The sequence below is a fragment of the Lethenteron reissneri genome, chromosome 24, assembly GCF_015708825.2.
Source record: "Lethenteron reissneri isolate LAM-NWPU_2019-01 chromosome 24, ASM1570882v1, whole genome shotgun sequence".
NCBI lineage: Eukaryota > Metazoa > Chordata > Hyperoartia > Petromyzontiformes > Petromyzontidae > Lethenteron > Lethenteron reissneri.
Genome location: NC_083802.1, coordinates 3,831,929 through 3,845,822, shown reverse-complemented (window position 1 = coordinate 3,845,822; position 13,894 = coordinate 3,831,929). Strand labels below are relative to the sequence as shown.

The following is a 13,894-nucleotide window of genomic DNA, read 5'->3' as shown; positions in this document are numbered from 1 at the left end:
ATGCTTATTTTACACGGGAATCGCCCATAGAAGAAACGTGATTCCTGTGGGAATCACCCACCTCGAAATGAAGCCTGATTTGTGGTATGGCAAAACATACTTTCCACTGGTTTGCAACTTAAAAAATGTCACGTCAAAAGAAAAAAGCATAGACCTGGAAATAATGACATGCTAAGAAATGTATTTTATCTATAGTATTCCTTACCTCATTCTCACAATGTTTAACGTTGCCAAATCTTTACAATGTGTGTATGTGTGTATATCTCTGTATTTTGACACTGTACAAAATCAAGTTGTATATAATGTTGGCAGATTGCCAATAATATTTTAGAGCTCCAGTCTTCTATGCACATACTGTATTACTTTTTATTGAATGGTGAGCGGAGTGACGTTTGCTAAAAAAAATATCTATGTCTTCATCTATAAGCTCTGTGGGCATTTTGTAAATCATTCAAATGAGTCGGCTTCATATATAACATTTAATCATCACCACTGCCTCACACTGTATTTAACACATTGATTTTAAAGCATATTCAACGAGAGCACCTGAACTTATGCTGGTCTACCAACCGACATCAAGCAAAGGGTGCTTTAGTGCCCAAATATTTACAGCACTCAAGTGACTTCTAACGAGGTAATCGAAACTCTGACCTGCCACTCCCAGAGCCACAATTCAAGTGGCTTTGCTGGCCAAAAAACCCATATTAAATAGAAAATAAAATATGATCGTACTTATCCATGCTGTCAGTAATACAGGTACCACATTGGCATATCACATGATGCTCTTCCAGGATATGGACAAAAGGGCAACTGAGATCATAAACATTGAGTACTAAGATCTTATTTTGAATGAAAAGAGACAAAAAAATCACAAAGGGTCATTGGTCATATCACATTTTATCTGATTCTTCCCATATTAAGTCAGCATAACAAAAAGAGAAAAACAGGTTGGCTGAGTTTGATGGACTCGGACATTTGGAAAGGTTATGAGAGAAAGGTCCTTGGGAATCCATCAGGTGATTAAAGGGGCATATATTGAATTGACATTTAATCTCTCCAACTAATGAAACCTCATGCTTGAATTGATCTGGCCAATGCAGGCTCTTAGCATTGGCCTGTGGGACCACATCTGCTAAGGCATGACAGTCCTCTCAGGCCAAGGTGTCGTGGTTTACTGTGTATTTATACAACCTACATCTAGCACAACATCTCGGCACAAGGTGGACACACAACACTGTCCTTGTCCATTTGAGTTCGATGTAACATGCCTACATTTCATTTAACAGGAATGATGTTACTAGAATGCTGTGCATATTGTTTTAAAGGAATGTGGTGGATCCCAGGACTCTGTACACGAAGTATTACTGCGTAGATTAAACATTGATTCATACCTTGTAGACATTTGTAGCTCTAGAACACAGTTTGAAAGTACATATGACATCTGTGATAATAATAAATAATGTGAGCGTACGGAAGAAGCCACTTAATATGAATTAACAAGATGAGTGAAAATACCCACCCACCCCCCCCTAAAAAGAAAAGAACCACAAACCAAACAAGCATACACTTATGTCCTGTTTTGCAACAGATAGATAACAGACTGACATTGAAGCCCTTATTCTGCACAATCGCCGAACTTTAGCAGACCCTGAAGCCCCAACTGAGGTTCCTTTTTCTGCGCTGAAACTGCGTGATACATTCTGTTCACAGGGTGGTCCAGATGTCTTTGGATCCCAATTTAATTCTCTAAAACGTAATATCTTTTTTTTCGTAAGCGTTTATTTAAAACAGAAATTAATGTGTAATGGGAGGGGAAAAAACTCACCTGTCGATTAATTGAGGGACACAATACATCTGGACCACTCTGTGCACCAATATGAAATGTGCAGTGTATTTGTGTGTGTTCATGCCACCTTTCAATCACAGTAACACTCTGTGCATTGTTTATTCTACAGAGACAGGTTGCTCCTCTAAGTAAATTGAACCTGGCACTGAAAATGTATTTATATAATGATCTGAAAAGGACATAACCCAATAGGAAATGCGAATATTTATTTTATTGTATGCAGCCAGTTATCAATGCGCAGAGACGATATTTTGGCAATAAAGTGGCAATTCACCTGAGCACCTTAAGTGTCTGTCCAACGTACAGCGCTTGAAAGTATGCCATTCAAGGCAGTGTACTCAGCTTCCATGTCAGTGACACGAGTCTTTGTCAGCCTCCAGGCAGGGTTGGCGCAAGGCCAATATGAACGTTTCTCTATTGGGATCTTTGGCATTAAAAAGCAGCCGTCTGAGATTTCAGACTTCAAAAAATGTGAGCGACATTACCATTATCCTTGTTTCTAACATTAAGTCAAAGAACACCACAAAGCCTACATAAGGCCAAAGAAAAAAAATTCAGTAGTGGCCACTCCATAAGCCCTCATCCCCCATATGCATCACTTGGGGTCCTCTCTACTCTCTTATTCACAAATTGAGCCCTGCTTCTCCAATTAGTAGCCTAGACAGCTCCTCTCTGCCTTCTACTCAGCATAACAGCTACTCTTGATCCGTTGGCGGGACAGAAGATGAAAGAGAACAGATGTACTTAAACATCCACCCTACCTCTTTGAGCAGCTGATACAAATTGTAATTCGGCAGGGTGATGTATTTTTTTTATAAAGCAAACAGAATCCCACCGTAAAACCCATAAGCGTGAGGTATTTCAGAGAATCAGGGGATCAGTCCGAAAATAAACTTGAGGAAAATATGCCTCAGGTCACAGCAGATGCGTCAAGTAAAATGTGGCCATATAGGGTTTTCATTTTAAGTCTGATAACTCAATGGTATGTTCTTTTTTTATACCAGCTGGTAAGCTGCGAGTAGCAAAGTGCATAATTGTTTTTACATAATTAACTTCATGCAACTTCAGTTAACTTTGTTGCGTTTAATTTCGCTGATAAAGAAAAATCGTCATTTTATTGTTTTACCTTGAATTGTCTTTGAATCACCCAGCCAAATTATTAAGGCATTGAACAGCTGCTCTAAGTGGTACAGGGGGTATTTAAATATACATGGAGTGTTTTTTTTTTCACGTACCAATTTAAGAAGTGGAACTGTAGTATTTAATGGGAAATTATGCATAGAAGCTCCGCTCTCAAAAGTTATCCGACAAAATTATTTAATAATGTGCTTCACGTTACAGTTAATTGCTTTAGTTTCAAGAAGCATCGTGTATAATTGATGTAACTGGTTGTTTTTTTACATTTACTGTCCTCTTCCAGATTTTACTGTATTCTACAGTTGTTATTTTATACATTTACAAGGATATAATTGTATTATTAAACAATATAATTTGTAAGGCAGCAATACAAATGTGGATTGCTCTAAGATTTGTTTTAAAATATGGAACAAAATATTGCAGAGGGGAACTTTATAGAATCTTCTAGTTACAATAAGTCGCATAAAATCTTGAAAAAAATCTAACAGTTTTGCAGATTGTGTAACTGTTACTAGTCTGGTTACATTACCATTAATATTCAGAAACATAATAATCTGTAAATGTTCATATAAACGGTAGCAATTATAGTTGTATTACATTACAATTACAGCCAGTAGTAAGCTGTAATTCCAGTTTTAAATTACAAATGCATACTATTGTAATAGATCAATGTTATCAATGTATTGTTTGTAGTCACCATAACGCGAGTTATTGGTGGATCGTAGTAGATTGTGTTTGTGGTACAGTAGTTGGTTTTCGGAGGGAACTGTAATTACGTTATCACCTCATTAGCATGGTACATTTTTCCACCTATTGGGTAGAAACTTCGACAACCCCCACGGACCAGCATGGTGAAGTATGGCCACATTTCCCCCCAATGTATATTGATACTAAACAAGTCTCCAGTTCCCAACAGAAGAAAATAATATATCTGTGTGTGCACCTCCAGAGACGTACACACACAGACACGTGTAGTAAAGAAAAGCTAGCTCCAATGTGTCCGAGGAAGAAATGTTTAATCAGTGTATAGTTCCTACCATGGCGTATTGATCCGAAACATGGACAATGACAAAGAAAATAGAACACAAACTGAAATGTGAGCAAAGAAGAATGGAGTGGTGCCTGCTGACCATTAAACTGAAATGCAGAAAGAAAACACACGGATCAGATAACACGAATAAATCAGATACATCACGGTGACTGTTGAAAAAGAAGTTAGTGGGTTTCTGCAGGAGGCTAGACCGGATAATGGCTGATAGACGAAACTGGTGGTGACATGGCCACCAGAGGAGGGGTTGTGATCGACGGCTTGATCACCGCAAAGATGATGCGGTGAAATAAACTCACCAGTGGAAATTAGATGGATTGTAGATTTGCGAGACTAAGGGGAGTGGCCAAGACACAGGGAGGGCTTCATCCAACAGTGGATTGAACATGTCCGAGGATGAGGATCATAATTAAATCGCAGTAGGAGTGATGCCATTGTTCAATGCTCAACACATACAACTCTCACATGAGCCTGCCTAAGAATTACACAAGGGAAGCAAAATCACAACCATTAATGAGTGTTCGGGTTTCCTAAAGGTACCATCACCTTATGGCAACTATATATAGTAGAGATGATTATATATTGGAATTTAGAAAAAGAAAATTGTTGTGATTTTACAATTGTGCATAAATGTTCAGGGAGTACACGTGACGTTAGTAATTAAGAGGCGTTAAAAATGGAGGGAAATTACTAAATTAGGCACCTCATAAGCAGAGCTAAATAACAATAAAAATCCACCAATAAATAGAGCGAGACAAATATAATTCAACAAACTATTGCAAACTACCGCATGTATCTTCGTGTAAAATACGTGAGGTGAAATTAATCGGATTTTTTCAAGCAAATATTGTTGCAATGCCAAAGCATGTTGTGGCTTTACCGAAAGAACCAAAGAGTATGCTGTGGCATGTTTTATTTGGGTTTAACCAATAAGTAACCACCTCCACAACTATACATAGCCACCCAGCAAAGCTGCCTGGGAATAATGGCACCTGACGAAATAAAGCCATCCAACAGTGGCTATAGATAATGTAACTTACATAGTCTGAATTTTGATTCAAAGCTTTCGTGACTGCAGGGATTCATATTCTTGGTTCTTTCGGTAAAGTCACGTAGAAGGGAAATACCGAAAGAACCAAGAATTACATAGTCTGCTCAGGAGAGTGTAACACGTCGGTTTTCGCGACCGATAATATTCACAATAAAGGTTGTTGGGTCAGATCGCGTAAATATCAATGTGTCGTTAACCCACCACCACCCGGCACAACAAAATGTGCCAATGAGCTATTACTTCAACACATCGGTGTGATGGCGAGTAAACTCACAACATTTACAATTGAGTATTCGCTGGTGATTACAACGAGCTTCATCAAGCAATTTGCCAGAATTGTGTCTTCCTGCTTCCAATCTTAAATAGAGCGATATGATGTTAATCACTCTGAGTCTATCAGGTGCAAAGATTAGATGGGGGTTTTTACTCTAATCATATAAATTACAATGGATTATGTTCATCTCAAAATATGCTCTACATATTTACAGATGGGCTAATCACTGTGAGCTTATCTGCTCAGGAGAGTTACTGCAGAATATACAAAGAGGGGGGCCAGCTCAACAAGCGTCTTGTGAATGGAATGCAGAATGCCACCTATCAGGGAACTGCAATGAGAATAAATGTATTGAAAGGAGACCCTGACTGATATTCCCACATTCAAGATAGTTAGGTATGGGGCAATGGAATCAAAATATGCACAAAAGGCAAAATAACAGTTTAGCATGGTTTGCGTGTATGTGTTTAAAAGGTACTACATGCAAAAAATCCTGCATGAGAAGAGAAAAGTTAAGTGTTTTAGCAAAGTAAACCACTTTTGACACAAGCTGCATGACCAAAGAGTGAATATGTTCCACGGTATTGTTTAAATAGTGGGGAAATGGCTCGTTATGAAAAACTATAAAATATACATTCATTGGTAACGATACTGAAACAACTAGGCGTGTAACAAATAGTCCATGGGCCCAGACCAACAACATCGCTTATTGGGACCACCTGAGGTGGCAAAGTCTAGTCATGATTTTTGTAATTCTCCATGTGTGTGGGACATATTCTGATATGATAACCTTTGCGGAGTGGCATCTTAGTTGTAGTTACTATGACTTTTATACCCATACCCTATGACAGGCGTCCGGAAAGATGACATGGGTATTATTACTGAAAAACTACCTGGACCATAGTCAATTAGGTCACAAACTGGTCTTTATTGGTTTAAATACACAATAAAAACACAGGATAATAAGGAATACCATAGTGAGGTAAGAAACTACTTGAATATTATAAACGTTGACATTCGCATACAGTTCGTCAATGATGCATGTAATCCCATATATATCGTTAGTGATGGGTATATGTGAAGAAGGTTACATTATTGTTATCAAGCTCTGTGTGTACTTACATGGTGTTAACAAGGGTAACCAAGTCCAGAATCACCACACTGTGCATCAGTGCGTACTACTACTACCACAATAATACCATCAGAATAACCACCCTGTATCACTCCTCAAACTGCTCGTCTATCTCGTCATCTGACTCCGAGTTCAAAGTCAGGTTCTGGATCATCCTGCAGTTTTTGATTACTACAGATCTGTAACCTGCACATGTCTGTGCATGTCAATCCATTTGACAGGCACGTTCAGCTTGGCATTTTGCATGAACGCACAAACTTGCATGCGAGCAGTTCCAAGACCACATCTGGTGTGGGTGGGGAGCACATCCAGTAAATGGCCAGCTTGCCATCATCATCTGTCCATCCATACTCAGTAGGGCTTGGCACCACAGGGTTAGCCTGCAGACAGCACTTCCAGATTGCTGCCTGATAGTTGGCTCGTTGAACATGCGTGAAGAGACAGTCTCTACATGGTGGCAGCTGGCTGGACTCGACTTCTACCCTTTTGGTGCAGAAGAGCTGGTAGCGCAGTTCGTTCACCTCACCAGTGCTGCTATTAGCAACATACATGCAACCAGGTGAACTGCTCAATTTTCTGGAACAGCTCATCACTCACATTCCAGGACTGCCCCAGTCGACTAAAAGTCTCTTAGCAGGAACTGTCCTTTCTCACCATCTTTAGGGCATTCAGCTTCCCTCGACCGGCGAATGCACTGACAGTGTCGCAGCCTGTGAATGTGTGTAAGCCAATTAGGCTGTCGCAGATGCTGTCTCCAAGTGACCTTGCCAGTTTGCTGATATCGACAAACCGTGTGCGGTTCTGTGTCCCACATTTCTGGTAGATGGGACAGGTGATGTCCTTCTGGAAGCCAAAACAAAGCACCATGACATCAGTGTCCTCTGCTGTGATGATAACTGCCTTTGAGCTCACATTTGCTGCATGAAATGCATGCTTCTTCATGCGTGGAGTGCAACTCTGCTACTTCCTCACACTCATCTTCTGTCAACTTGTAGCAGGTTTCCTCACAGGTCATGTACAGTACAACACCTTGCCATGCAGCATCTCTCTGTATCGTGGGAGTTTCTACTCTTCCACCAGAAACTTGATGAGACTAGTCTTGTTGGAGGGACTGCACAGGAATTTTCTCCACTGCTGGACGTGGTGTCCCCCTGCAAGGTTCTTGTACTGGAGAGTGGTGTCTGCACCCCGGTTTAGTATCTTTGATCGAAGTCTGTCGGTTGACATCAAAAACAAAAACCTCAATCCCCTCACTCTGTGCCCCCTCGTGGAGGACATGGGTCAAGACTGACTCTGCCACCTATGCAAAGGTTTTGTTGTTGCCATTCATTTTTTGGACCAGGCTCATCCCATCAATGATGGAAGTAGATGGGGTTGGGATGTCTTCTGCAGGAGACACATTCTTTTCAAGCTCTCTGGCAAGTGCAGCATTGTTTGTTTTTCGTAGGGACCCATCAGCATTTGCCAGTGTCCATGGCAGTGGGCCCAGTGGGTGGGCAAGGACATCCTTCATATTCACCTTCCTGCTTTCAGCCACTAGGATCATGTGACTGAACAGGTTTCTATCTGCCTTCAGAACCACATCCTATGCTTTCTTTCCATGTGCTGTTTTTGTGCTGATATTGGATAATTTCTTCAGACTTTGCTCGGTCATCTTGCCCTGGAATTTCACAGATGGTGGGTCCTCAGCTATTCTTGTTTGCTTGAATACCTGGTAGGCCTCTTCTCCTATCTCAAGAGCTCTCAAGAGATCCCTGGTCACATCAGGTGGAGCCATGGTGCCAGTGGAGAGGCTAACCAGATCTGTCTCATTAGGGGACATAGGATTGATCCAGTTATTCTCCATAAGGTCAATGAGAGACTGGACATTTGCTTCATCTCTCTTGATCCTTGGATCTTGTAGATCTGGATTGGACAGTTTGGACCTGCCTTGACCTATCAGGTCTCTCAGCTGTCTGAAGTACATGCTTCTGTACTAAGCTGTTCAGTAATATTTGGTCACGGCTCCTGGCTTCAAGCTGAATCCCTTGGCCCCTCTAGCTGTCTGGGTGTCTTTGTTCACCATTTCTTCTATAGCTTGGTCAACAGGGATTCGTCCAAAGGGATTGGTGGAGCCCAGTTGAACTGAGAAGACTCCTTCCATTAATGCCGTGTACACATCTGGGTGTGTGATGGGCAGCTGAGACATCTGGGCGTAGTAGTAGGGGAGGTAGCGTGCATAATCCATCCTATCATAAGCGAAGCACCATGGGATCATTGCTCGAATGCTTGGCAAGTGTAGCATCCAGTCTCCCTCTCTGGATGCTCGGATGAGCCCCAACAAGATTTCAACTATCTCCAAATAGGACATCCAGAAGGTCGAGAGGCTGCCGTTTCCACCTCTGAGGAACTCGCGGTAGACCTCAAACAGTTCCATGATGCGTGCACATGAGCTGTTCTCGAGGACCTCCTTCCAAGAAGCTTCTGAGACTTCTTTCCCAAGGTTGTCAATGGTCCTCAGTGTCTCATCCAGGTGAACCATGTCGTTCGTGTGAGTTGCTTCCAACCAGGACAGGAAATCATTCCATGTCAAAAAACATCAAAACTGACAAACTGAACAAAAATAATTATTTTTGCCTGTAGTACCTGGCCTTAACTAATAATCTTAACAGGTACATTAACAATACATTTAGGGTAAAGTTAGCACTTTAGATATATTTACTGAACAGAAATAATACAGAACCACCAGTACTTGCCTCACCTGCCAGTAAATGATCATGAGCAAACAAGCTGCTAGAAACAGAAGGAAAACAGATAGCGCCAATCTATTCCAGACTTAACTAAGTCACTGAAATTGAAGAACAAGTGTGAACAAATGCAAGAAAATGTATGAAATACATGCCTTGGGGACAAACATACATTTTGTAAATTATGTATTGTCTTAATTAACAGCAGAGGTGTTGGAATGTTTTATTTGTAACGTCCAGGCAAATAGGCGTGATTGCGATAGGTGCAAAAACTAGTTTCCTGCGAGAAAAATGAAATAGCTGCTCATTTGGAAAGGTTATCATATATTATTTTACTTATGTTGGTGTAACAAAAAAAATGGCGCCATTGAAGTTTTGCCAGCTTGGGTGGTACCAATATCTGGTCTGGCCCAAGGACTAGAAGCCTTCATTAATCAGTGAATATAGAATCTCAAGAGGGGGGGGGGGGGGGGATAATTAATCATTCGACTTGTAACACGTTCACTAGTATAACAAGGTAGATAGCAAAATACAAATCCCTCCCCTTACCTCCTTCCCACTTCATTTACCACCATTATTTGATGTATTTATTTCTTTCTTCATTATATGCCCCAGCTGTGAAATGTATACACCACTTAGTTGAAAACTGTGCTTACAGGAGTAAGCGTATGATATTCGTAAATATAAGAATAATATTTTACTGCTATTTTTTTTTAACTCCTTAAATATGAAAACTTTTCTAAGCAATCAACACACTTGCAGTGTGGGCAGACAACACATATTAACCAAAATGGGATGTTTTCCAGTTTGCTTCTTACCCATAACAAGTATGCAACAGAGACAAACACAATTATTATGTAAACTGAGAAACTAACTACGTTAACGTTTGCAGAATGAAGCCTGGCGATTTGGTTACTTAATGCAGATATATTTACGAGTGCTCAGACTAATATAACTTTTAAAAAGTGGAATATATCTTCGCCGACAATCAAAAGGGATGTTTAATGTCGGTTGGCAGCCCTGAGTGGTGAAAAGTGTTATATACTTTATTAACCCAGAAAAAATGTTAGACCGAAGCCACACTTGAATGGCATTTGAACTCGCAACTTTCCGCTTGCAAATTAAGTGACGTAACCACATATGGAGACTAATGATGTAAAAGGTGGACAATAATACGTTTGGATAAGCACACAATCGAATGTGGAAAATTACAATCCTGTACGTGCATTTGACAAAGCCACGCGCTTACCGAGGCCGGTGATCTTGAACTGCCGGGTCCTGCGGCGGAGCGACACAGGCCCAAACATCCACACGTCCTTGTGAATCAGGGTGGACATTCGTCCTCCATCCCTGTTGGACTCTGGTGGCTGTGCCTCATTCGTGCTGTGGGCCTTGCGGTAGAAGATGCGGTAGCCACGCACGCCGCTCATGTTGGTGGGTGGCAACCAGATGACCCACAACGAGGTCGGCTTCGTCTCCACCTTCAGCTCTGCTGGGGCCAGGGGCACTGGGGCACACACACACACACACGCGGGAAGTTCACCCTCTTGTGGGAAAATAGCAATCCAATAAGAGAAGATTCCATAAAATCCTGTCATACATTCAAATAGAATTGAGAAGTTTTTTTTTACAATACAATTGTAGAAAATTTTTTTTAGTATGTGCATTACAACACGTGCTATACATAATCCTACAGAAACAAACCAACTCAAACCTCTACCGTGCTACTCCACAACCACGCTGTGAACATCTATAATGGGTACAATGCATTTGATGGTTAAAATATGAGTCACAATTTTCTTTATTTAACATTGGGGTAGCCCATTATGATTCATTTTCCATTGTATAAGCGAGGCTCTGAGAAGCTGCAATTGCATAGAGTATGGTAATATATTGACTATATAGTTGTATACAATTGTACAATTATGGTCCAAATGATGATACTTCCATGCAATGGCCTACAATTGTAAATTATTATTCCGAAGGGGTCTTCACATCCAATTTACAGCACCAAGTGTGGTCGGGTGATTCTTTATTTTAAAAACATATACGGGGAAGCAATATCCACTTAGATGAATATACTCCATGTATTCCAATATCTTTCCGGAAACCCATTGTGACTAATGTCTCAGACCAAACAATTCACAGTCATATTTGATCTCTTGTGAAGCATTTGTAATTTTACAGTTTCGTGTTAATCCACTTTTTTCGTGTTCTACCCACGTTTCCCCGGTCCAACGTTTCTCTCCCTCTCTTGGAACTTTCAGGACTAGATTAAGTCGCACACTTGCCCTTAATGGACAGAATATTCCTTGCAAAATGCAAACAAAACAATCAATAACTTGTCTTCATAATGTCCTTGCAATGCTTACAGAAAACCCTGACAAATACGCTTGATTCCTTCTCAACTGTAACATGTGCTCATGAGAATTCATTATAATTTGTATCCCAAACAACTTAAATCTATGCTACAATACACTACTCTTTTACTTCAGCCTTTGGCTCCTGTGGACTATTATTTTGTGTCAGTCAAACAAACAATACATCTCAATCAATCTCATCACAGAGATTATAAGTCACCATAACATATGATTCAGCAAGGACTGGCAAAACATTAAATGTGTTTTTTTTCCATTTATTTTCTTATACAACAGCCTCCTCCTTGCCCCACCAAGTAGAACTGTCTAGAAATTGTTTTTTATAAAAGCCATATGTCTCACTTTAATAATAAAAATGGGCCAACAGCCAATGCAGGAAATATTGTCAAAAGGTCAGGAGTTACAAAATAGCATGCGGAGGAAGACAAGGAGCGTGTCACAGGGTCAAGTGCATGAGGTATCCTATCACGTTAAACTCCGCGCACAGGTCACGCTCGCCTGGGGCTGCGCGACGCACACGGCCCACCCACCTCTGCGATTGATCGATGGCGGTGTGCGGTGCTGCATCCACTCCGAAGGCACACCGTAGCCGGCAGCGCTCGCGGCCGTGATGCGCACCTTGTACACGCGGTTGGGCAGCACGCCGCCGAGCACCGCCTGCGTCTCCGAGCCATTCACCTCCACGCACCGCGCCATGTCTGTGGGGCGGCGGGCATCACGGTGTCATCGCTTTTGGTGGGCAAAGCCCAGTGAGGGGGGGGGGGGGTTGCCCCGAATGTAATATTTCTCCAGGAGTCTACACCCTGAGATGCAACTGAGGCAGAGCGGGGGGGGGGGGGGGAATAGGAGTAGAAGGGGCAATATCGGGCACATATTTAGATGGCCAATATATCTCAGCACATTTTTGACGTAAAATTTGGAAATTAATAATAATTTCTGAAATTATGATTTACTATTCGCTCGCCTCTGAAATGTTTAGCTTGGTGCACCACTTCCCACAGCAACAGGGAAACCGAGAAACATAACACATTGTAAATGAGCATATACTTATTCCCATTAATAATGGTGGAAAAGTCCAATGCACATGTTAACAATGCAACTGAACTGTTTAGAAATTCCCTACATTTGCCTGTTGGCAGTGTATGTTAATGACCATGCTATTTTAATGAATGTTTTTTTGGCATGACTGTGTGGCCTCATGGTTCAGATGTCTAGTGTGCTCTGCTCCAATTAGATTACTCTCAAGTTTGAAGCCTTAAACCATAGACATGACATTGTGACAGAATGTTTATAAATGTATGTTGTTTGCTTGGTGAAGATGTTAAAGGTCATTAAACAAAATTGGCAAATGTACTGGAGTTGTAGTATCATATTCCTCTAACTCAGTCATTTGGATGCAGGGTTGGTGGATGAGATGACACGCAGATGTCTTTCAATTCTGCACATTATTAACACACACCGCTGGGAGTTCAGTCTCATTAGACCTCCCCCCCTATGTATTCAATCCTTTGTAAGACATACATATACAAATTGGAATCTAATGACCCAAATTAGAGGCAATGTTTATGGATCACATAGAAGTGGAACTTGCATAAAATACCCACTTTAAAGGCACTGCATTGCTTGTAGATGGCAGTGAAGTAAGTAGGTTTACAACATATTTGTTTGAAGCTTAAACATTATCGAATCATATGAATGGATTATCTCTGGGAACTTCTTTCCACTCACAGACAAATGAATTAGACAATACTTTGGGACTCCCATTGAGATATTCCTGAGTTAATCACTATTAGAGCATATATATTGTATACAGGTTTCAAGATAGTCATCAAAGTAAACTATGGTAGTATATTTATCAATGAATCATGTTGGACTCAATATCAATAAGACATAATACCTCTCCATGACTTCGATCCAGCCAGCCTCCGAAGTCTGTCCTTACAATATCCCACCACCTTTTTTTATTTTTACGTGGTTTTTGCTGATCATTGAGTGGTCCTCTGAGTGCCCTCCTCCATCCTGCACAAGTTCCCCGCCCATCGTAAACTTCCCATCATTAATTCTAGATTTCAAGCTTTCGTGACTGCAAGGATTCATATTCTTAGGTTTTTTCGGTAAAGTCACATAGGTAAAAAATGTAAATTAATAAAAGTAAAATAAAAATAAAATAAAAATCACGACGTTTTGGAGGCAACACAAGCTTCTGTCTTCACCTGTGTTGCCTCCGAAACGTCGTGATTTTTAGTTTATTTTTATTTTACTTTTATAAATTTTAATTTTTTACCTATGTGACTTTACCGAA

General features: G+C 40.8%; 1 protein-coding gene across 1 annotated transcript in view; it reads right to left on the bottom strand.

The window, feature by feature from the left end:
- The window catches only part of LOC133346429 (immunoglobulin superfamily DCC subclass member 4-like), a 346,604-nt gene that overhangs the window by 97,847 nt on the left and 234,863 nt on the right, over nt 1-13,894 (bottom strand). Inside the window, exons 11-12 of the mRNA XM_061557994.1 lie at nt 12,123-12,290; nt 10,464-10,721 (exon numbers count right to left, since the gene is read on the bottom strand). Coding sequence (XP_061413978.1) covers nt 10,464-10,721; nt 12,123-12,290 — 426 coding nt within the window. The remainder of the gene's footprint in view (nt 1-10,463; nt 10,722-12,122; nt 12,291-13,894) is intronic.